The sequence below is a fragment of the Myotis daubentonii genome, chromosome 18 (assembly GCF_963259705.1).
Source record: "Myotis daubentonii chromosome 18, mMyoDau2.1, whole genome shotgun sequence".
NCBI classification, from domain to species: domain Eukaryota; kingdom Metazoa; phylum Chordata; class Mammalia; order Chiroptera; family Vespertilionidae; genus Myotis; species Myotis daubentonii.
Window position 1 is genome coordinate 5,910,066 of NC_081857.1, and position 23,731 is coordinate 5,933,796.

The 23,731-nt window shown below is 49.0% G+C and overlaps 1 protein-coding gene across 2 annotated transcripts; it reads right to left on the reverse strand.

Annotated features, from left to right (window-relative positions):
• Positions 1-6,057: 6,057 nt before the first annotated feature.
• HJV (hemojuvelin BMP co-receptor) lies at positions 6,058-13,468 on the reverse strand. 2 transcript variants are annotated; one of them, XM_059673242.1, is made up of 4 exons: positions 13,328-13,468; positions 12,018-12,105; positions 10,998-11,566; positions 6,058-10,593 (listed from the first exon to the last, which is right to left on the reverse strand). In XM_059673242.1, exons 3-4 carry the CDS (start codon positions 11,325-11,327, stop codon positions 9,970-9,972), a joined length of 954 nt encoding a protein of 317 aa, XP_059529225.1. In that variant the 5' UTR covers positions 11,328-11,566; positions 12,018-12,105; positions 13,328-13,468; the 3' UTR covers positions 6,058-9,969. The 2 variants fall into 2 exon arrangements, with proteins under 2 accessions (XP_059529225.1, XP_059529223.1); XM_059673240.1 differs by having other exon boundaries at positions 6,059-10,593; positions 11,919-12,105.
• Positions 13,469-23,731: the final 10,263 nt, after the last annotated feature.

The following is a 23,731-nucleotide window of genomic DNA, read 5'->3' on the forward strand; positions in this document are numbered from 1 at the left end:
GTGGCTCTGGACTAGAATTGCTGTGGGTGGCAGGAAGGGCACCTTGGTATTAGACCCGTGAGGTCACACCGGACCTGGGCTCAGCAACCTCGGTACTTGGGTTCTGGCTGGGAAAGAATTCAGAGCCAAGACTAAAGCACTTATTTATAAAATCACAGAGGGGGAAGCAGTAATGTGTAGAAGAAATGGGCGGAGTATACAAGTTATAGAGGTACAGGAAGGGCCCTTGGAGCTTGGAGCTGGAAGCTAATGGTAATGACCTGGGGGCGGGGAGGCGGGGGGGGGGGGGGGGACACAACCAGGAGAAGGGAAGGCTCCCTGGAGGGAGAGTGCCCTGGGTCCGCTGTCCTAAGGGTTTAAATATATATATTTCAGAGAGGAAGAGAGAGGGAGAGATAGAAGCATCAATAATGAGAGCGAACCATCAGTAGGACTGCCTGTCCCACAGGGGATCAAGCCCACAACCCGGGCATGTGCCCTGACTGGGAATGGAACCACAACCTCCTGCTTCCTAGGTCTACGGTCAACCACTGAGCCACCAGCTGGGCTCCTAAGGGTTAGGGGTGGAAAGCTTAGGGGCGGTCCCAGGGGAAGATCCCAATAGCATATTCAGCAGCTTTCCAGGTGTGTCCTTCCAGCATTGGGCTTGATTGGTGGGCGCCAGTGCAGATCTTTATCCAGCTGTTCCGAGGGCAGCCTTGGGGTTGCTTCTCTGGTTTTGTTGCTTTTCTGGGCCTGGAGCTGAAATACAACTGAGGCCTAAATGTTACCCTAGGGAGGAAAGGTCAAGGGGGTCCAAACCACAAGGCCAGCCGTATGCTAGGGGAGCAAAGGTCACCCTGGAGGGGAGGCCCCACCCTGCAATTGTCCTCTGCTAGACTCCCAGGGTTCTCTGTGCCCGGCCCATCCTCCTGGCTCTGCTCATGTCCGTCTGACCGCCTCCCACACACTGTGCACTCATGCAGAACCTGGTATTGTTGCTTTTAAACCTCCGCCTCAGTTCCTTCTGTTCCCTGTAACATACATAACCGGTCCCTCCGCAGAGGCCCCGGTCCAATTGTGTAGCAGCGCGAGGGTGGCAAGGCGGTGAGGGGTGAGGGTTTGTTTTTCTGTGAGGGGAAAATTGGACGGTGTTCATGTTTATAAGCACGAGGGAGACAGGACATCGCGTGCTTAACCCAACTTCCCCTTTTCTGAGAATTTTTTTCTTTCTTACACAATTCAGTAATCCAGTTGGCTCAGCGCTGCCACCCCGTGGGTAAGTGAGTGGACTGTCAAGACCCTTAGTCCAAGAACTGTCTCAGAAACACAGATGCTTTTCAGAGACTTGAAACTGGACCCGAACGGCTCCCCGAGAGGCGAAGATGATTCTTTGATCGTGAGAAAAAGAAGCAGAGAAAGGAACATGGTGTTCATGACGGAGAGAAGAAGCCACATGCTAAAAGTTGTTTTGTTTTTTATCCAGACTGACAGTTAACATGCTTCTTCTGTTAATAACATATACAGTGAACATAGAGACAAGTGTACAGTGTGTTATAAAGACCTGCCCAGCCCTGGCCGCGAGGGACCCGCTGCCTCTGAAGGTCGTGGGGTTGATCCCACATACAGGAGGCAACCCACCAATGTCTCTCTCTCCCCCTCCCTCCCTCTCTAAAATCAATTTTTAAAAAAAAGAAAGAAATTGCACAAGCAATGGACTCTCACTAGATAGGCCGCAGATGTTTTGTAGAGTGTATATTGCGATTCGGAGAGTTCAAAAGACTTGCCCAAGTTCACACAACTTAGGACAAAATTCGTCTGGTTTATATGGTTCAAAGATCTTTCTACTTGGATTTTTTTAAGTCATCTTCTGTTTAGACTTAATTGTCACCTTTGTAGTCCTACAGCATGTTGGACATGCTTCTATATGTGTTGCATATATATGTGTGTGTGTGTGTGTGTGTGTATATATATAACATATAGGTATATGTAATCCTCACCTAGGATATTTTTAGGACATTTTTCCATTGATTTTTCGAGAGAGTGGAAGGGAGGGAGAGACAGAGAAACATCGATTGGTTGCCCTCTGGGTTGAGCCTGCACCGAGGTACCTGCTCTTGACCAGAATCGAACGCGGGACCCTTCAGTTTGCAGGCTGTTGCTCTATCCACTGAGCCAAACCGGCAGGGCTATATGTTATGCATATTGATAGTTTATCTTGTAATTATGTTTATCTGATTATTCCTTCCCACTAAACTGAGCTCCCCAAAGATAGGAACCATGTTGTCTTATGGCCTGGCATAGGTTAGGTCAGGGTCCTCAAACTTTTTAAACAGGGGGCCAGTTCACTGTCCCTCAGACCGTTGGAGGGCCGGACTATAGTTAAAAAAAAAAACTATGAACAAATTCCTATGCACACTGCACATATCTTATTTTGAAGTAAAAAAGCAAAACGGGAACAAATACAATATTTGTATTTGCCTGTGGCCCGCGGGCCGTAGTTTGAGGACCCCTGGCTTAGGTGCTTCAACAGTTCTAAAGAAGGGCAAACGGTAACCCATAGGATTGCTCACACAGCCCAGGCCATTGCCCCTCCTGGTGTTGGTTGCTTCTCCTGTGCTGACGGCATTCCTCCCTGGCTGCAGGCTTGGTTGTGGTAGATGAAGGTCAGTGACCTTCACAAAGAGAAAATAAAATTATGGCAGGACATTTTCCCTTTCAGTTGCTATCGTTTTAGCAACGGGGCTTTCAGTTTTTGGCTGGGATGAGGTGGAGTAGCAGAGCAAAATGAAGAGGCCGATTAGTTTTTTAAAATCTGAGTTAGCTAGTGTCTTAGAGGTATGAGTAGAAGAACAGTGCTGTTTCAAGACTGACTATACAAAACCCTTGATACCAGGCCGGTGTGGTACAGTGATTGAGGGTTGACCTATGAACCAGGAGGTCACGGTCCAATTCTGGTCAGGGCACACGCGCTGCTTGTTGGCTGCATCCCCAGTGGGGGGCCTGCATCATTTTCTCTCCCTCTCCCTCTCCCTCTCCCTCTCCCTCTCCCTCTCCCTCTCCCTCTCCCTCTCCCTCTCCCTCTCCCTCTCCCTCTCCCTCTCCCTCTCCCTCTCCCTCTCCCTCTCCCTCTCCCTCTGAAATCAATAAAAATATATTTAAAAAAACAGACAAAACCCCCTTGATATTAAAATCATTTGTTCTTTGAACCAATAGCAAAGAATGATTCCAAAATAACTCATAGTGGCGGCAGAATCTAGTTTTCCTTTCTGATTTCTCTTTCTCTTTCTTAAAACCCACCCTCTATTCAAACACAAATTTTATCTCAGGAAACATATTTAACTCATTCCTTCCTATTAACGGTCAGGAGGATGATGAATAATTTGGTTTGGGAGCAGCAGGAAAATGAAGGAAGGACTTTTATTTTCTAATGTCCTGTCTTCTGTTCCCCCTTCATGCTGGCGCAGCTTCTTGGCACTGGTCTCGAGAAGTGTACTTACTGGAATCTCCTCTTTCCTTGAGAAAAAATGTGGGAAGGAGCTTGCCATGAAGTATATGAGGAGGGTAGGGAGGAGTTGGGTGGATCTGGGAAGTGGTTGAGGTGCCCACAAGTTTGAGAAGTTAAGGGGGAAAGCTCAGAACTGGCTAAGGTGGAAATACCCTCTCTTTGAAAAATCAACATAAGGAAACATAATGTAGTTGAAATCATATAGAATTTAATACACAAAACGTAGCACATCTCAGGTGTCTCTACTGAATTATCTCTTTCAATAATTTCAGCTTTTTAATCTGTTATTTACTTTATATTTCTAAACTATATGTTTCTTCTTTTATTTCTTAATTTAGAAACATTAGACATACCTACTCTATTTTTGTTACAGTAATTAAAATTTTAAGCATTTTACATCCCATTGTATACCTACCTTCCCTTTTCTTTTACCTCATCCTTCCAATAGAGTTATATCTTGGCTACATCAATGGACAGTATTACATTATTATTATTATTATTATTATTATTATTATTATTATAGATTTCAGAGAGGAAGGGAGAGGGAAAGAGAGAAACGTCAATGATGAGGGAGAATCATTGATTGTCTGCCTCCTGTATGCCCCCCACTGAGGATCGAGCCTACAACCCCAGGAATGTGCCCTTGACCAGAATTGAACCTGGGACCCGTTAGTCCACAGGCCAACGCTCTATCCACTGAGCCAAACTGGCTAGGGCTGTTTACATTATTATCACTGCGTAAATGTGGAGCCGCGTAGTGTATTTTGATTGTTTTATGTCTTGAACAACTCTGTTGTGAAGTTATGCTACTTTAAAGTTTACCTAATGTACTATGCACCTATCTTAAATTTATTTCTGAAATGACAATTCTGCCAAATGCTTATTAATATTTTCTCTCAAATGGGCAACATGTCAGATAACCTGAGAAGTTAATTTTATTTTTCCTGGAGACCTGCCTCATCCCGAATACCTCTTTTTAGTCACCAGCGCCACCTGCTGACTATAGGTGGAGTGGAAAGGCAGAATTATGAGGCCCAGGGTAGATGCTTTTAAACCAGGAAATGTCCTTTCCCTGGTCTCTGACAATCTGGAGGAAGGAATGTGGTCCTTAGGACAAGAGTTAGAAGAGAGAATATGAAATCATTAGATAGTCCCTTCCCTTGCCCCATCATCTTTTTCTTTTCTGTGTGTTGCTAGGAGGAGGAAAGTCTGTGCTGTGTTACTTTCTTCCCATGTTCTGGTCATTCTAAGCTTTTGTCTGATCCATCAGAGGAAGAGGGAAAGCTGGTTACCCACTCGCAAACAAAAATCTACAGCTTTATTGGGTATAATTGATGTATGATAAACTACACATAGTTGAAGTGTATAATTTCATGTTTTATCGAGGAGGAAACTGGCCTTGCAAGGCGTGTCAGGCCATAAAAACTGTGAACAATGCACTGGCCTGGGGAGGGGGGAGGGGGCGGGGGAGGGGGGAGGTTGTTATCGCTGGCCCCAGGACAGATCATCGGATATGGCCTGGGGACCCCCAACACCTGGGGCCTTCCTGTAAGCCCACAAGGGGGCGGAACCATATCTGCAAGACAAAGACCCCAGCGGGATATATATAGAAAGGCTCTCTGCATGTTACTTCACTCGGATTTGGAAATTATTCCCGGAGTCCAACTAGTGTTAATAAATGGGGCCCCTCCCTTTCTCTAGGAAGCGGGCTTGGTATTTCTTTGGTCTTTTGCAACATTATGACATATGTACACCCCTGAAACTGTTACTACACTCAAGATAATGAACATGTTACTCCCAAATGCTTGTTTCCGCATTCCCCAACCCCCTGTATTTTTTTGTTTTGTTTTTTTGTTTTTGTAAAGTATCTTTTTGTATTGTGGGCATTCCCCTCACCCCCGTTTTTTTTTTTTTTTAATATTTATTGTTGAAAGTATTACATAGGTCCTCCCTTCCCCCCCATTAACCTCTTCCAGCCTGCTCCCGTCCTCCCCCCACCCCCTTTTAAAAAATTATTTTATTGATTTCAGAGAGGAAGGGAGAGGGACAGAGAGATAGAAGCATCAATGAAGAGGAAGAATCACTGATTGGCTGCCTCCGGCACACCCCTCACTGGGGATCGAGACCGCAACTTGGGCATGTGCCCTGACCGGGAATTGAACCATGACCTCCTGGTTCATAGATTGCTGCTCAACCACTGAGCCAGGCTGGCCATTCCTCCTTCCCACCCTCCCTCTGCCCCTCCCCAGGCAACCACTGGTCTCTGTCCTGTCACTTTAGTTTGCACTTTCTACCATTTTATATAAATGGAAGCATACCGTGAGTACTCCTTTTTGTCGTTGTTTGGCTTCTTTCACTTACGTTATTTTGAAATTCATCATGTTGTGTGGACCCGTAGATTATTTCACCTTATTGCTTAGTGGTATTCTGTTGTACGGGTTTACACAGTCGGTGTATCCATTCACTTACTGAGGGACATTTGGCTTGTTCCAGTTTTTGGTTATTTCTAACAAGACGACTGTGGACATTGTTATGCAAGTCTTTGCACAGAAACATGCTATCGTTTCGCTGGGGTCAATATTCGGGAGTGGAATGTTTCAACTGTATGGTAAGTGTTTACTTAGCTTTTAAAAAGACTGCCCAATTGTTTTCACAAAGTGGTCATATAGGGTGTCCCAAAATTCATGCAAGAAGTAATTTTGATAGAAAACACAGGTTTATAATTAAAAATTATAATTTTTTATTGATTCATAAAGTATACAGTATAGGGTTATGTATGGAATAGCACATCGGGTAAATGGCCTCCACGGCTTTGCTGGCACATACGCAAAGCCGTGGTCTTCACTGGTCTTCATTGTCCCTGCTCCTGGGCCATCATTGGTACTTGGTGATGCTTATCAAATTGAAGGGATTGAAATTAAAGGGCAACAGATATTAGAATCTGATTCAATAAACCAAGTAAAATTAGGCTTTTATCTTTTGTTGTTGTTGTTGTTAATGCTCACGCAAAATTCAAATCTTGCATGAATTTTGGGACACCCTATACTATTTTACATCCCCACCAGCAGAGTCTGAGAGCCACACACCTTGCCAACAGTTGACCTGGTCAAATCTTTTACATTGTAACCATTGTCACGGGTGTAGTATTTTCTCTTTGTGGTTTTATTTTGATTTGCATTTCCCTGGTGACAAAGATGTGGAGCATCTTTTCAAATGCTTATTTTGAATGACTCCCTTACCATCACCCCCCCTTTTTTTGTTAATCCTCAGCCAAGGATATGTTCCCACTGATTTTTAGAGAGAGTGGAAGGGAGGGGAAGAGAGAGAGAGAGAGAGAAATCCATGTGCAAGAGTCACATCAATAGGTCATCTCCTGCACTGCGCTGACCAGCCAGGCCGGGGATTGAGCCTGAAACCCAGCTACGTGCTCTTGACCAAAATCCAACCCGGGCCTCTCCGTCTGCAGGCTGACCTACCCCTTTTCAAGGCCTGCATTGGTAAGAGGGAGAACCCTAAATCTGGGCAAAGGAAGCAGGGTTACCTGACAGGTGTCATTAAACCATTGCTTTCACCAGTTGGCTATAAAATTCTTAATTTACTAGTGATTTCCAAATCAGAGGGGTAAAGTGACTCCGGTGAGTTAAGAGAACCAATATAAGGAGCAGTTTCTTAAAAAGATGTTTTGAGTGAAAATGCCTGTGATCTGAATGGGAAGGGAGAGCTCTAGATATTTTTCTTCCCATTTCCTCCCATTAGAACAGATTGCTTTCTAGATTAACCCGTCATTTCAGAAATGAGACTGTGCTCTGATGGAATGGCCGAGTGGCTGTGGCTCTTAGAGCAGGTGGAGAGGAGGAACTGGGGATGGGGAATTGCAAAAGCAATTTGGAACGGAAGACCCGATAGCCACCCTGCCTGGCAGGCACTGGCCAGTGTGTCGATGTGTTCTGGGGGAGAATGGGCAGAACAGGGGCGACATAAGTGTCAACACCTGAGTAGGTGAGGGACAGGCCCAGGAAAAGAGGGGGGACGTACTGAATATAAAAGTTACCTCCTAAGTCGTTTTTGTTCAGAGCAGCTTTAGACCTGAACTAGAATAGCTTTTATTCTCTAGCCTTCTCTTCTACAAACTAGATTCCTTCAACTTCGGGTTCCCCCAACCCCCGCTCTCCTTTGGGGTTTCATGTGACAGAAGAGGTCGCTTCTGTGGTGGCAGCCCTGCCACAAGCTCCCCTTTCTGCCCAGCTTCCCAACCAAAGGCTAGTGGCTCTCCGATTCCTCTTCAATGCAGTCTAGTGCCATGGTTCTCAACCTTCTGGCCCTTTAAATACAGTTCCTCATGTTGTGACCCAACCATAAAATTATTTTTGTTGCTACTTCATAGCTGTAATGTTGCTACTGTTGTGAATCGTAATGTAAATATCTGATATGCAGGATGGTCTTAGGCGACCCCTGTGAAAGGGTCGTTCGACCGCCAAAGGGGTCGCGACCCACAGGTTGAGAACCACTTGTCTAGTGGTTACTAGTTAAGGCTGTAGAGCTGAACTGCCTGGGTTCCGTTTCTGGCTCTACCGTTTATTAGCTGCATGACTGTGGGCGAGTTGCTAAATCTTCCTGTACCTCAGGTCCCTTATGAAAAATAGAGATGAAAATATTACCTTCCTTAGAGAGCTGTGAGGATTAAATGAACTAATAATTTAAAAGTGTATAGAACAGCCCTGGTGGGGTGCTAAATGGTTAGTGTCAGCCCAAGCACTGAAGGTGGCGGGTTCAATTCCCGGTTGGGTATGTGCAGGAGGCAACCAACTGATGTGTCTCTCTCTCTCTCTCTCCTTCCTTCGTTCCTTCCTTCCCTTTCACCCTCTCTGAAAAGCAGTGGGAAAATATCCTCAGGTGAGGATTCACAACAACCTGAGTTCAGAGCATTGCCTGACAGGCTTTAAGCCCCCCATCAATGAATTTATTTGAATTTAACTCCTTGGCTCCCCTCTCAAGGCGCTTCACAATCTGTCCTCTGCCCACCTACCCTCCCTGGTATTCCTCTACTTCCCGCCCAGGCCACTGGACTTTCGCTGGTTGCTTCACTGAATCATGAATCTATGCTTCACTCAGGTTGCCATTGCCTGGAAGGCCCTTACCCGACCTTCAAAGGTCTCTTCCAATCCCATCTCCTCTATACCCATTATTATTATTCTTATTATTGAGTCTCTCCAGCCCTCTTCCCGGCAGAACTCCCAGTGCAGTAGAATGTAGTGAGTAGCACCTGCTCCCCAGTCTCCCTAGTAGCCGGTGACCTTCCAGCGAGCAGAAGCTGTGTCTGATGCCCCTGTGCCCTCTGTGTGAGCACCTGGTCTGCCCTCTGTGTGAGCACCCGGTCTGCCCTCTGTGTGAGCACCCGGTCTGCCCTCTGTGTGAGCACCCGGTCTGCCCTCTGTGTGAGCGCCCGGTCTGCCCTCTGTGTGAGCGCCCGGTCTGCCCTCTGTGTGAGCACCAGGTCTGCCCTCTGTGTGAGCGCCCGGTCTGCCCTCTGTGTGAGCACCCGGTCTGCCCTCTGTGTGAGCGCCCGGTCTGCCCTCTGTGTGAGCACCCGGTCTGCCCTCTGTGTGAGCACCTGGTCTTTACTCACATCAGAGCATCAGATTCCGCACAGGCAGCTAGGACAGTGACCACCCACAGCTTTAACAGCGGCTTAGCTGGGGGTGGAGTGATGGCTTCTTTCCTGCCTGTGCCATTCCCCAAGGGCAGTGGTTCCTTTCAACTAAGATCCAGACCCCCTCCCCACCCCGCCCCGCCCTTCACGTCTGAACCCAGAAAGTCAAACATATCGCCCTCCGATGTTCATCAGATAAACTCCTTTCCTGAGCTATTTTTCCTCGGAGGAAACCAGTGTGTTTTTATGGGTAACGATCAAGTTTTCCTCTTTCAGTTCTTTCCTGTTAATAGTCTCAACCTTTCCGTTTTCTAGGGATCCTCAGGGCCACTCTAACCGCTAAGCTGGTAGGTAGGGGTGAGCTCAGGAGCAGATGGACTGGGGCAGTTCACCGACTGGAAAGGGGACCAGGAAACGGTTGGTGCAGAGTCCCTAAGGGGGTCTGGGATGCAGAAACCTGACCCAGAATCCTTATTCTACGATCATTTCCACACCGCTGGCTGCAGCCTTGTCTAACTCTGGATAAATGTCATTGTTTCACGTGTCTCCCAGTCCCCACTGTTTCCTTCAGTGATTCTTTTTCAGAGAAAGGAAGGGAGAGGGAGATAGAAACATCAATGATGAGAATCATTGATGGGCTGCCTCCTGCACAGCCCCTCCGGGGGATCGAGCCCGCAACCTGGGCCTGTGCTCTTGACGGGAATGGAACCCTGGACCCTTCAGCCCGCAGGCCAATGTTCTATCCACTGAGCCGAACCGGCCAGGGCCCTTCAGCGATTCTTTCTGCTCGTTCCTGCCAATCTCTATCCCCAAGTCAGGGCCCAGGGCCTAGTTACTGAACCCAAAGCCACAGAACCAAGAGGCCGGGGAGCAGCGGGGCTGGGAGCGCGGCGGGGGCCAGGGGGGCCCCGGCGTCGGAGGGGAAGAGGTGCAGCTTCTCGAGGTCCGGCAGGAAAGCGCGGGCGTCCTCCAGCGCAGCCCGGGCGGCCACGGTGAAGTTGGGGTCCCCAGAGATGAGAACGTCGAAGACGCAGGACTGGAAGTAGGCGTCTTCCACCGGCAGCCCCTCCTTGCACAGCCGCCGGGCAGCGTCCGCGGGCAGCGCCCCCCGGAGGCCGCGCTCGGCGGGGGACAGCCGCTGGCTCGGGGGGCACCCGCCCACGCAGAGCTGCAGGTCCTGCTCCGCGGAGAAGGCGCGGGCCACGTCCTCCGCCACCCGGATGGCGAAGGAGAGCTGCCCGGCCGCCTGCCGCACGACCACCGTGGTGCCGATGTAGGCGGCCCGGATCTCCACGTGGCTCCCGGGGCTCGCCGAGCGGATGGACAGGCTGGAGCCCCCCGGCCGGTCCCCGCCGTTGACGGAACCGTCTTCAAAGGCGGCGGGCAGGTTGCCCACCTCCGCCTGGTAGACCTTCTGGTCGATGCACTCCTGCATGTTCTTAAAGATGATGGTGAGCTGGGGGGCGGGAGGGGGGCGGTTCACTCGGGGCCGGGCACCCTCGCCCCGCAGCCAGGCCTCGGAAGGGCTCTCCTGCCAGGCCTGGCGGGGTCCGCCATCTCCCCCATCCCCATCCCTGCTCAGCCCCCTCTCCCCTTGGCCTCAGTCTCAGCAGCTCCCGCAGGGGAAGGAGAAGCCCCCTCGCCCCAGGGCTCTGGGTCTCCCCTCCCCACTGTCTGCAGTGGCTTTGAACTTGAGTGGAGCCCCCCCCCGAGGGACAGGGATTCGTAGGAGCGGTGTCTGCGGGGCGCGGTGACGGCGGGGGGGCGGGGGCTGGGGGACGGGGGCTGGGAGCCTCGCCCGGGGACAGTGGGGCGGGGCTGGGCGCCTGGGGAGGGTCCGGGGAGCGACCGGGTCCTGACCTTGCGGGTGGCGGTGGCGTTGGCGCCGGGGGCCACGGGGGAGCTGGTGGCCTGGACGAAGAGGAAGTCGTTGTCCAGCAGCGGCCACGCGCCCCGCACCCGGCACGTGTGGAAGTGGTGGTGGAAGCTGCGCACGTGGGGGTCCCCGAAGGAGGCGCAGTGCAGGAAGCCGGGGGGCCGGCCGTGCAGCCGGGCGAAGCGGCCCGCGTAGTCGCAGGGGTCGGGGGCGGCGGGGCCCGAGGGGGGCGCGGGGCCGGCGCCGGGCAGGGCGGGGCCGCGGGCCGGGGGCGGGGCCGTGGGGCCCTGGCGGGAGCAGTTGTGCTGGATCATCAGGTCCTCGATGCCGTGCACCGCCGAGTGGAAGGCGAGGTCCCCGCGGCAGGTGCGCGCCGTGCGCCGAGTGCACAGCGCGTAGGAGCGCAGCGCCCGGCAGAGGCCGCTGGAGCCCCCGGCGCCCCGGCCCCCGCCGCCGGCCCCTCGGAGCGCCCCCGGGGAGCCCCCGTCTCGGAGGCTCAAGGTGGACGACACGTACTCCGCATTGCAGCGCAGGATCTTGCACTGAGAGTGAGCTGGGGGCAGACGCGGGAGGAGCGAGATGGTGCCCAGAGCCCCGCTCTATCGGAGTTTGCCCCCCCCGCCCCGCCCCACATCTCATCAGGGGATGCCAGCCCCTCCTGAAACCACTGAAGGCTCCCAAGGCCCAGCCGCAACTCCCTAGTGCTGTCCTCGCTCAGTTTTGCTAAAATAGATGAGCCCGCTATAGCTCTTCCCGTTCCCAAGCGGAATGGGAAATAGTATGGACCTGCTTGAGAGGGGGTGACCCCTGGCACCCATTCTTCTCACTCCCTCATGCTCACATGCCCACCCGAGAGAGCAGCCTGCCTTCTAGGCCCCCCACACCCTTCCCTAGCCCCTCCTTACCATATCCACAGAGGAGCAGCAGGAGAGTGAGAGTGCTTAGAGTCGGGGGACTGCCATGGGGGGCCCGGGGACTAGGGCACTGGCCAGGATCCCCCATACCTATCCAGCCAGGTCCCCGCAGGCTCCAGCTCTTCCCAGCGGATGGCTGTCCTACCTAGGGGACGTTGGCTGGCCGTCCTGTAAGAGACTGGGCGTGGGGAGAGAGGAACGTCGAAGGCTGTTCTGGATGATGTGAAGGGAATGTGAGGTCAAGAAAAGGGTACGCAGACCGGAGTTTGGGGAGAAGGGGGCTCCCTGAACTGTACGTGTGGCGGTTAGACCTCCGTGCCCTGCTCTGTGGCCACTTTCAGGTCCCTTATGCAACACCCCTGGGCGGGGGTGGAAGGAACGTTGAGTGGCCCCGGGGTGGGGGGCAGAGTCCACTGTGTTGCCCCATTCTGAGCTACCAAAACAGCAGAAATGTCCAAAACGGAGGAGTCATGGGGACAGATCAGATCCAACCGTTCCAGTAGGTCCCCCAACGGACTTAGGATCTGAAAAGTGCTTCAGAAACATTCCTCTTATTTGCCTCTCCCCATCAGGAGGGAACACCAGGGGTCGTTCTTTCTTTTTTACCCACGTTGGGTTAGAATTTTCAGCAAGAACGAGTAATGGCAGAATACCCCCATCCCTCAATATTCAAATAAAAAAGGGAGCTGATTTCTTTTCATCTGTTCCAGAGAGCTGCAGTTATAACCCCTCTCCCATCGGATAACTGAGTGCAACCCACGCATGCACAACAACACCTGCTTGCACGGAGTCCACAGCTCTTGAGTATTTTCAAACCTGGCTGAGGAATCACCTTTCCCGTTAACCTTCCCTTTGCACATTTAGAAGTTCTCAGTCTCTGGACGAGGAGAGGACCTGGGGAGGGGCCTGCCTCCCCTGGGGTAAGGGTACGCCTGGGGGACGGGCACAGGAGGGAGAATAGGACCGCAGGTCTGGAGTTGTGGGGAGAAATCATTTTTGACGAGGAGTGGCCACCATCCTTGGAAGCCCAATGCGAAGGGCACCGCTAAGCGGGGACGGGGTAGACGAATGTCATGACTAATCATGTGAGGCTAAATTTGGCCTTGATGAGAAAACCACAGACTCAGGACATGGGACACTCCTGCTAAGGAAGGCAGCGTCCTCGGAAGCCTGGGAACTAGGTGAAGAGAGAGCTGGAACTGCCCGAGGGGAGCCCGAGGCTTAAACTTCGAGTGGCTCGAGGCCAGAAAGAAATCAGACAGAAGGAGGAATGCAGATTGGGGCACCTTAGCCTGGAAGAGATCGTAGTTTTTGGACCAGAGATATCTGTTGCAATTCTGTGAAAGTCTCACTTCAATCCAAAAGCGTATTAAAGGAATTGCAATTTCATTTTGACTTACTGTTTCCAGAGGCCAAACATTACTCTGACATCCCGTTCTCCGGCCATGACTGCCTACTCTGTTGGTCGCCTCCAGCTCGGGGATCCCCCGTCTCTTTCTCCATGTCTCCCCTAGGCCCCCAGGCCTGCTGCAACCTCAGTGAGGTCAGGGAGCCAGAGAAGGGCTGGTGTGGGGGGAAGGGGGAGTATATGGCTGGCTGGGGCACTGGACAGCTGAGCGGGGGAGGGAGGTGGCTACTGAGTTGACTGTTTTAAAAATAGCTAAGTCCAAAATTCCAGGAGCGTTGATGGGGGTAGGGTGTGGGAGTTGGGAGGGCAGGAGGATTAGAAAGAATGTGGGGTGTAGGGTGCCAAGTAGGGGAGGGCGAACCGAAATATGACAGGCAAGTCAGATATCCAATTTCAGCTTCTAGGACTCTAGTCACTGCCTACTCCAGGCAGCCCTCCAGTATGGTCACGAATGAGCCCCCGGCCTTTAAAATGAGAGCGGGCAATTGTGTGCCTCTCGTTCACCGCCCTCATCTCCGCTGTATTGACTATTGCATTTCGTTTCTACAGAACATACCTAGCGGGGAGCTGACTTTAAACAGGGTCCAGATCGGATGTAGTTGACAGCCCTCCCCCATCTTTGCAGACTATTTCAGAAGGACCGAAAAAGCCAGCTGCCCAGAGAAGAAATCTGAGCTCTAAGTTGTTTAGGATGAGGGTTTCAGTCTTCCAGTTCAGATCATTGCAGCTGTCCATCCCCCTACTACCTCCATTTTCATACAGCAATGCCTCTTCCCTCCCTCTCACCAACACACACACACACACACACACACACACACACACACACACACACTCCTGAGTTGCTGGGGGGCAGGACGGGGGGGGGGGGCGGGGGGGGGCGGGGAGTTAACCAAGGCAAAGAAGTGAAGAAAGACTGGGGATAGAAGTTTTTGACAGTTACTAACCCCCAAGGGAGGGGCACTTGGAGAGATAAACAGAGAAAAAGAGACTCAGAAGGATACTTTTGTGGAGTAACATAATCCTTGACCTTTTAAAATATTGCAGCCAAGGACTTAGCCATGCCATATTTCTGCAGCCATCGGCTTCTGGGATCATTCACCTCTTCGTACTTGCCAAGTGAAATGAACAGGGCTGATTCCAAACTAGGTCACTAAGGCATCTGCATTAACTGGCTCTACATTGAATTCAGAATCTAGAGGCCCATAAGGACCCTTCTCTTTATTATACAAATATTTCTGAAAAATGTAGTTTTTCCTGGGACCACACAAGGCCACATCATAAAGGCTTTTATTACCAAACTGTAAAATGCCCCCAACCAAACCATTCAAGTGACTGTAAAACAATAATTTGACCATGGCCTCCCAAGTGGAATATACTCTAAGGACCAGAAGAAGTGCAGAAATATTCTAAAGTAGGCGTATTGTTGGTGGGAGTGTTGGTATTGTTGTTCTAAAACTATTGTGCATTGTGGGGTAAAACAAATGAGTTAAATATCAGTGTCTTTGTGAAACAGGATTTTTGGTGTAGAACAAAGAGGTACAGATTTAGTTGATACAGTTAAAGTAAAAAACGCTATAATTCTGCTTTTCAATTGGAAATATAATTTGGAGCTCATGGTGTTTTTATGCCATTTCCTAACTTTATCTTAAAAAGGCCTGGAAACAAAGACCCATTAGCAATGAGCATGCTATTGTTCAAACTGAGCTATCTCAATACCATTTCCCACTAAAGGGAAATGACTAATTTCAGGTATGGGGGAGGAATTTTCCAAGATAAGCAAGGAAGCTTTCAAAGACTTAAGATTGTATCAAAAGGAATCAGAAGCTACTAGAATAATTCTACTGGCCAAAGATAGGCAATTTGAGTGTTAAACTGAACAGTATCTACAATGAATTTAAACATATTTGATGTGTTTAAATATGCTTAAATCTGAGTTTACATGATTCTTAATTGTAATAAAGTACACATAGCATAAAATTTACTACCTTAACATTTTAAGTGTACAGTTTAGTAGTGTTAAGTACATTCATGTTATTGTGATCAATAAAAATATACATATTAAAAAAATAAAGCATATTATTGTGCAGCCAATCTCCAGAACTCTCCTGAGACTGTATTTCCATTAAACATAAATTAAACTTATTTTGAGATAATTATAGCTTTATGTGCATTTGTAATGAATAATAGAGAGAGAGAGAGAGAGAAAGAGAGAGAGAGAGATCTGAGTGTTCCTTACCCAGCTTCCTCCACCCTCAGTGGTAACATCTTGTGAAACTACAGTACAACATTACAACCAAAATAATAACATTGCTACATCAAGCTACAGGGCATTTCCATTAGAAGAATACCTCAGGGGGAGAACCAAGATGGCGGCATAGGTTAACGCCGGAGTTTGCTGCTTTGAACAACTACTTCAAAAGTGAAACCAAAAAACGGAAGGGACATCACCCAGAACCACAGGAACGCTGGCTGAGTGGAAGTCCTACAACTAGGAGGAAAGAGAAACGCACACGGACACTCAGAGGAGGCACAGTGCTGAAGTCAAATTCTGAGGTGCGGAGTGCGCGGAGCGGGCTGGCGGCGGAGGGCGCGGTTGTTGTTTTCAATCGGGAGGGAGTCGCAGACTCTGAGCACCAGATCCGGGCGAGTCTTTAGGGACCCAGACTCAAACGGGAGAAGCGGGACTGTCTGGCTTCGGTCAGAGCGAGTGCAGCTTTCTCTCCCAGCTTTGCAGCGGGTGCTGGGACTCAGAGAGGCAGAGCCCCTGGGGACAGGACTGAGAGCTGCCATAACTGCTCTCTCCGGCCCACCCTGTTGATCCTATGCGACCCGCCCCGCCCAAGCCCTGCACAGAGGCATTTGCCAGATAGCCTCAGGCAAAGGCTAGATTAGCACCTCCCTAGAGGACAGAAGTTCTCTCACCGCTGACACAGCTGATTCTCATAGCCACTTGGCCTGGAGGTCAAACCCTCCCTGGAATTAGCTACAACAATCAAGATTTAACTATAAGACTGCGAACAAAGACCACTAGGGGGTGCACCAAGGAAGCATAACAAAATGCGGAGACAAAGAAACAGGACAAAATTGTCAATGGAAGATATAGAGTTCAGAACCACACTTTTAAGGTCTCTCAAGAACTGTTTAGAAGCTGCCGATAAACTTAATGAGATCTACACGAAAACTAATAAGACCCTCGATCTTATATTGGGGAACCAACTAGAAATTAAGCATACACGGACTGAAATAACGAATATTATACAGACGCCCGACAGCAGACCAGAGGAGCGCAAGAATCAAGTCAATGATTTGAAATGCGAGGAAGCAAAAAACACCCAACGGGAAAAGCAAAATGAAAAAAGAATCCAAAAATGCGAGGATAGTGTAAGGAGCCTCTGGGACAGCTTCAAGCGTACCAACATCAGAATTATAGGGGTGCCAGAAGATGAGAGAGAGCAAGATATTGAAAACCTATTTGAAGAAATAATGACAGAAAACTTCCCCCACCTGGTGAAAGAAATGGACTTACAGGTCCAAGAAGCGCGGAGAACCCCAAACAAAAGGAATCCAAAGAGGACCACACCAAGACACATCATAATTAAAATGCCAAGAGCAAAAGACAAAGAGAGAATCTTAAAAGCAGCAAGAGAAAGAAACCGAGTTACCTACAAGGGAATACCCATACGATTGTCAGCTGATTTCTCAACAGAAACTTTGCAGGCCAGAAGGGAATGGCAAGAAATATTCAAAGTGATGAATACCAAGAACCTACAACCAAGATTACTTTATCCAGCAAAGCTATCATTCAGAATTGAAGGTCAGATAAAGAGCTTCACAGATAAGGAAAAGCTAAAGGAGTTCATCACCACCAAACCAGGATTATATGAAATGCTGAAAGGTATCCTTTAAGAAGAGGAAGAGGAAGAAAAAGGTAAAGATACAAATTATGAACAACAAATATGCATCTATCAACAAGTGAATCTAAGAATCAAGTGAATAAATAATCTGATGAACAGAATGAACTGGTGATTATAATAGAATCAGGGACATAGAAAGGGAATGGACTGACTATTCTTGGGGGGGAAAAGGGTGTGGGAGATTCAGGAAGAGACTGTACAAAAATCGTGCACCTATGGATGAGGACAGTGGGTGGGGAGTGAGGGCAGAGGGTGGGGCGGGAACTGGGAGGAGGGGAGTTATGGGGGGGGAAAAAGAGGAACAAATGTAATAATCTGAACAATAAAGATTTAATAAAAAAGAAAAAGAAAAAAAAAAAAAAAGAAGAATACCTCAGGTTGCCACATCCCCACCTTAACATCTAGCAATAAACACGTTATAGTATGCAACCTTTGGGATATATATATATATATATAATTTTTTTTTTTTTTTTTTTTAGAGCGAGAGAGAGAGAGGGAGGGGTGGAGAGATAGAAACATCATTGTGAGAGAAACATCAATCAGCTGTCTGCTGCACGCTCCCTACTAGGGATTGAGCCCAAAACGGCTGGCATGTGCCCTAATTGGGAACCCAATTGGCAACCAGTCACTAGCTTCTCTTTTCATCCTCGTAACAGAGTCTTTTGCAGAGTAAATGTGTTTTAATTTTGATGAAGTTTATTTTATCAGTTGTTTCTTTTACAGAGAATGCTTTTGGTGTCAAATCTTTGTCTAGCTCTTCTAAAAGTTTTATGCTTCACATTTAAGTTCATGACCTACTTTGAGTTAGTTTTTGTATAAAGTCTGAGATCGAGGTTAAGGGTTTTTTATTTGTTTGCTTATGAATGTCCAATTTCATCAGCAATGTATATTTAAAAAGCTATTTGTTCTTGCCCTAACCGGTTTGGCTCAGTGGATAGACTGTCGGCCTGCAGACTGAAGGGTCCCAGGTTTGATTTTGGTCAAGGGCATGTACCTTGGTTGGGGGCTTGATCCCCAGTAAGGGGAGTGCAGGAGGCAGCTGATCGATGTTTCTCTCTCATTGATGTTTCTAACTCTCTATTCCTCTCCTTCCCTCTCTGTAAAATTAATAAAAAATATTTTTTAAAAATCCTATTCTTCATTTAATTGCTTTTGCACCTTTGTAAAAACAAAAAAGTCAGTTGGGGGTATTTGTATGGGTCTACTATCAGGTCCTCCATCCTGTTTCATAGATCTGTGCGTTTATCCTTCTGCCAATACCCTACCATTTCGACTGCTATAGCCTTTTAATAATTCTTGGGTAAAGTCTTAAGTAAAATGGGAAAGCAGATTCCTCCCACTTCTTTTTCAAAATTTGTTTTAGCTCTTCTAGTTCCTTTGCCTTTCCATATAACTTTTAGAATAATTTTGTCTGTATCTACAAAAATCTTTCCAGGATTTTCCCCTCACTAATTTCAATGTTTTTGGTATCTAATCACAATCCTATTTTATTTTGAGAAATGTCTTGATTTTGATGGTTGACAGAAATTTTGTGTTTTTTATTTTAAATATCACTGAAGGATATTTTTTCCATTGATTTTTTTTCTCTTCTCTCTCTCTTTTGCTTTTTTTAGAGAGAGAGTGGAAGGGAGAGAGGGAGGGGGAGAAAAAGAGAAACACCAATGTGAGAGAGACACATTGATTAGTTGTCTCCTGTATGCACCCCGGCCGGGGCGAGGATTGAACCTATAACCTTGGCACATTGGGAAAATGTATTTTCTTTATTCTTGAAGGATATTTTTACTGGATATAGGAATCTGGAATGACAGTCTTTTCTTTCAGCACTTAAAAAAATATTTGTGCCACTTCTGGTTTCCATGGTTTCTAACAAGAAATTTGCTGTCATTCAATATGTGTCGTTTTTCACTGTTTTCAAGATTTTTTTCCCTTCGTTTTTAGCTTTTAGCAGTTTGACAATGATGTGCCTTGGCATGCATTTGTTTGCATTTATCCTCTTTGGGGTTTGCTCATGTTCTTCAGTCTGTAGGTTTATCCCTCTGCCAAATTTGGGGGAGTTTTCAGCCTTATTTTCATTAACAGCTTTATTGAAATATAATCCACATACTATAAAATCCATCTGAGTTTTGTCAAGTTGCATTCATTTGATCGCCTATAGGCTTAGGTTTGATTCTACCACTTAACGCTGTATCTTCCATTCACCTCGCTTAGTTCTTGGTTTTATTGTCTCTCCTGCCTTCTGGGTTGACATCATCCCCCCTCATTCCACGTTTTCCTTCCTCTTAGTTCAGTATACACTCTTTCTACCTTTTAGTGGTTATCTTAGATTTCTTAATGCGCATGTTAACTTAAATTCTAACGTTTACCCTTCTTACAAATAACCTTGAATAATTCCAGTGCAGTCATGCCTGAAGTTGCCCCCTTCTCCCAGTGACCGGAGCCCTCAGTTGCATCTTCAGTTTGGGAGTTGGACTGACACGGGCAGTCACCAAGGCCATTCCCTTCTTGCTCCTTGAATATGAAGGAGGAGCAGGGGCCCGTGAAGTGCCCCCTCGAGTTCCCATGCCCTCCACACGGCTCCCTTGTCCCTCACCCTGCAACCAAAAGGATCTGGTTCACCCCTTCCCTAGGTCTGAGGATCTGGACCCCTATTCTCAACAACCTGAGCCCCGTGTGCACTTTGCACGGAGCAGCCTGAGTCTACACAGACTGGGGACTGTCCAGCATCACAGGACTGGGGATTCTCTTGAGCCTCCCCTGTCAGTGCAGCCACAAGTGGGAAAGGATACCCAGTGGCCGGCCTCACAGCAGGCCAGGCCCTGGGCCAGGATCCAGCCCTTCCTGCCGGCCTTTTCCAGGTGCCACTCGGGCTTGGCCATCGTCTTCTTAGGCGGGTTCTGGTGCCGCTGGCCGTGCTGCTGCTGCATCCTCACCACAAGGGCTGTGTGCTGTTCCTGCGGCAGGATAGTCAGAAGCTAGGAAAATTCCTGGGCAAGTGGGATAGGGAAACTGAGGCAAGAAAATTAAACAAGGCGAGGCAATTTAAAAAACGTACAGCCAGCTTGTGAATCGCAAGACCTTATCTTCCCCAACCAAGGGCACTTGAAAGCAAATAGTTTATACCTCCCCTCCCTAACCAGAGAACACACAGCTTAAATCACCCTGGTGTGGGAAATGGAGAACAAAGACCCACTTAGTGCCGTTGGTGCTAAACCCAAGGACAGATGAAGTGGGGGAACAAATTAAAAAACAAAACGAAAATCCTCTAGAGCCAGGCAGACCCAAGGTAAAAAGTAAAACAGTAAAGCAGACCAAAGAATAATTGGGAACTCCCCTGGGCACTTGTTTTGATGCATCAGCATATTACAAATGCACCTGGAAAGCTGATGCACGGTCCGCTGAAAACCGCCCTTAAGATGCTCATTCACAGAAAAAAGAAAAAGGTAAAAGCCCTCAGGGCATAGATCCAAGGTGGGCATGCTCTGGCCGCTTCCCAGCATGCAATATTTATTTCTTCCTAAACTCTAAGGGTCCCACAAGACTTGCACCCAGGGAAGCCGTGGGCAGCAGCAGCTCCTCCCAGGCTACCCCCCTGATCCTGTCTCAAGACCCCCTTTCTCTCTGCTTCCCCAGAGAGCTAAAAGCCCTGCCTTGGTGCACTTCCTCCTGTAAGGTTTCTAGCAGAGACCACCTAGGCTTCCTTATTGCTGCTTCTCCCCTAAGTCCCTCTTGTTTCACTGTCTCCAGCTTTAATGAACACACTCTCAAGACCACCTGGACTCCCGCTGTGCCATCTTTCCACATGGAGTCAAGAACCCACACAGAGGCCAGTCTGAGGAGACCCCTCCAGGCCTGTCCTGCTGTGGGGGGGGGGGGGGGGGCCCTGCACCACCACTTCTTGCCCTTCAGGGCCTCCTGCAGCAGGTGCTCCTTGTGTGGTCAGTCCTCAGATCCTCACTCCCTGGCCTTGCACGGCACCTGCTTCCCCTGAGTCTTGTTCTCAGCTCTCGGGCTTCCCTGCCTCCTGCTTCCAGTTCCTCCAGCTCCTCCAGCTCCTCCAGCCGGCTTTGCAGGCCTGCAGCGCCCCAGCAGCTGCTGGTGGCTCTTCCCCTTCTGTGGAGACAAGTTCCCTTCAGCTTCTGCAGCTGCAACTGCCGGCGTGGGGCCTTGCCGTCCAGGTACTCCCCGCTCACCTCCACCTTCCTGAAGGGCGGCTCTGGCTGTCCCGCCTTCTCCCCCCGGGCGTCTCAATGGTGGCTGGGCCTCTGTGGCTTCTCCTTCGGCCTCTGCGGCTTCTGCGGCCTTCTCCTTCGCTCTCAGCTCCTCTCCTTCCCCTTCCCGTCCCCGCTCCTGCTCTGCAGCCCTCTTTTCTCCAATGTGGCAGCAGACAGCTTTTCGGTGCTACCCTGCCTCCAGGTCTCCTGTATCTTCTCACGCATCCGTTCCTGCACAGCATCCAGGGCCAGGCAAGGAGTTTGCCAGCCAAGTTCAGCTTCTGCGGCTCAGGGCTGGGCTGGGAGCAGATTTTCCTGGCGAGGCCCTGCAGGTGGACCTTCGGAGAGCAGAGAAGCCATGGCCGGAGGCTCCGGGGCCTGGTGGGCTCATCGGCACCTGCTCAGGGGAAGGAGGGCTGGGCACAGCGTCAGAGGCCCATTGCAGGCTCCGTCCCCGGCCCTGGTCCAGGAGGCAAGCCATCACTGTGTCTCCCACATCCATGTCTTTCTCTTTCTCTCTGTCTCTCCCCCTCCCTACCACTCTACTGAAAAATCAATGGAAAAATATCCTTGGGTGAGGATTAACGAAAAAATAAATGAAAACAACAAAAGTAAAATGATAGACATATACTTCTTTTACACAGGTGGGCGCAGGATAGTTAATAGTCAACAACGAACATGATACAATAACAAAGAGAGGATTTATGCCTCCGCCCTGGTGCAGTGGTTATGCCCTGAAGGGTCTGGAAAAAGGGGAGTTACCCTGACATGCCACAGGAATGTACAAAGACAGGCCTAGTCAAGATACAGAATGACTTTTGTCAGGGAAGAGGCTAGCCTAGGACATGATTACCTGCCATAAACCGCTTTGGCTAGAAAGTTGCAATTTCAGACCATCCTTTGTGGTTACTTTAGGTCTCGGAGTTCTCAAGGCCACTGCGCAGGTCTCCCCTGAGCTGGTCAGGTTGGCATGTGGCCCCTTTTAGTCCACTTTGCTTTCTTTTCTCTCTCTTTCAAGTTAATTTGCATACATCGATGGATTTGGTTTTTAAACCTCCTTCAGTCCCTAGCCTACATGCCTACATGCACCCCAATGTTCTTTTCTTTCCCGTCACTCCCTCGCTTTCTTATTCTTCTTTAAAAAATGTAAAGCTCCAAAGCTTTCTCTTAGTCTCCCACCCGTGCGTTATGCTCAGATCCTGGTGACCTCCAAGCAGCCATTGGATGAGTGACTCGTCGGTAATAACTCTCTTTGGCCAACAGCGCTGGTCTGTGGATGTCCATCATTTTACTTTTTATCCAATCCCAGCGGTTTCCCCACGTTGCTTTCTCCGCCTCCCTAATCTAGCGCCAATGAATTTCCCGGAACCGCTTGCGCCTTCTCTTTCGATTGTTAATATACACTGAGTGGCCAGATTATTATGACCGCCCCATCAGTGCAATGAAGTGAATTAGTTATGCAAATTAATAATAATACAACCTTGAGAGTATTTGCTTAGGAAGTGTTCAACATTCAGTATTTTTGGAAGTGACAATGAAGTAGTGATGGGGTGGTCATAATAACCTGGCCACTCAGTGTATAAAATAAACTTCCAAATTGCCATTTTCGGAGCATTCTCTCAGTCCGTTGAGATGCTGCTACCGGACAATTGAGGACAGTTTGGCTCCAACGCATTCTTTACAGGTCTGGATGTTTCTTCCGTTGACGGGTCCCAGTTCACAGTAGCTGGAAGAGCTGCGGAAGGACCTGGGTCTCCCCGCGTCCCCTGCGCGGGGACTTTTCTACGCCTCCAGGCAAAGGTCCGGTCAATGGGCAGAGCCCCAGCTGGAGACCTTCACTTTTCTGCTGATTACAATTCAGGGGATCACGGGAACTGTGGGAAGCTGAGATCTGCCTTTCTCAGTCTCTCTCCGCTGAACTTTTTTATTATTAATAATCCTTTATTGTTGAAAGTATTACCTATGTCCCCTTCCTACCCCCCCCCCCCATTGGCCCCTCCTGCCCGCCCGCGCCCCCGGCCCTCCCCGCCCCCTGGTGTCCATGGATTGTCTCTGGTCCTGGGGACTGTGACGGTGTGTACTCCAGCCTCCTTCAGCTCCGGGAGCCAGGCTTGGCAGTTCTCTCACGGGTTTTCTACGTCAAAAGAGAAATAATAAGTAATTTCGTCGTCGGGAAAGGCCAATATTGAAAAACATCTAAAATATCTAACTAGTTGAGACAATGTATACAATTTTGAACTATAGATTATTTACTAAGCGCTAGCACCACAG

What these genes read in the sequence shown, in the direction of transcription:
- HJV (XM_059673240.1), bottom strand. Translation starts at nt 12,015, where the DNA reads ATGGGGGATCCTGGCCAGTGCCCTAGTCCCCGGGCCCCCCATGGCAGT. An exon ending in GCTGCTCCTCTGTGGATATG is followed by an intron (nt 11,567 to 11,918) that starts GTAAGGAGGGGC and finishes GTCTGCCCCCAG; the next exon opens with CTCACTCTCAGTGCAAGATC. An exon ending in ACGCCACCGCCACCCGCAAG is followed by an intron (nt 10,594 to 10,997) that starts GTCAGGACCCGG and finishes CCCGCCCCCCAG; the next exon opens with CTCACCATCATCTTTAAGAA.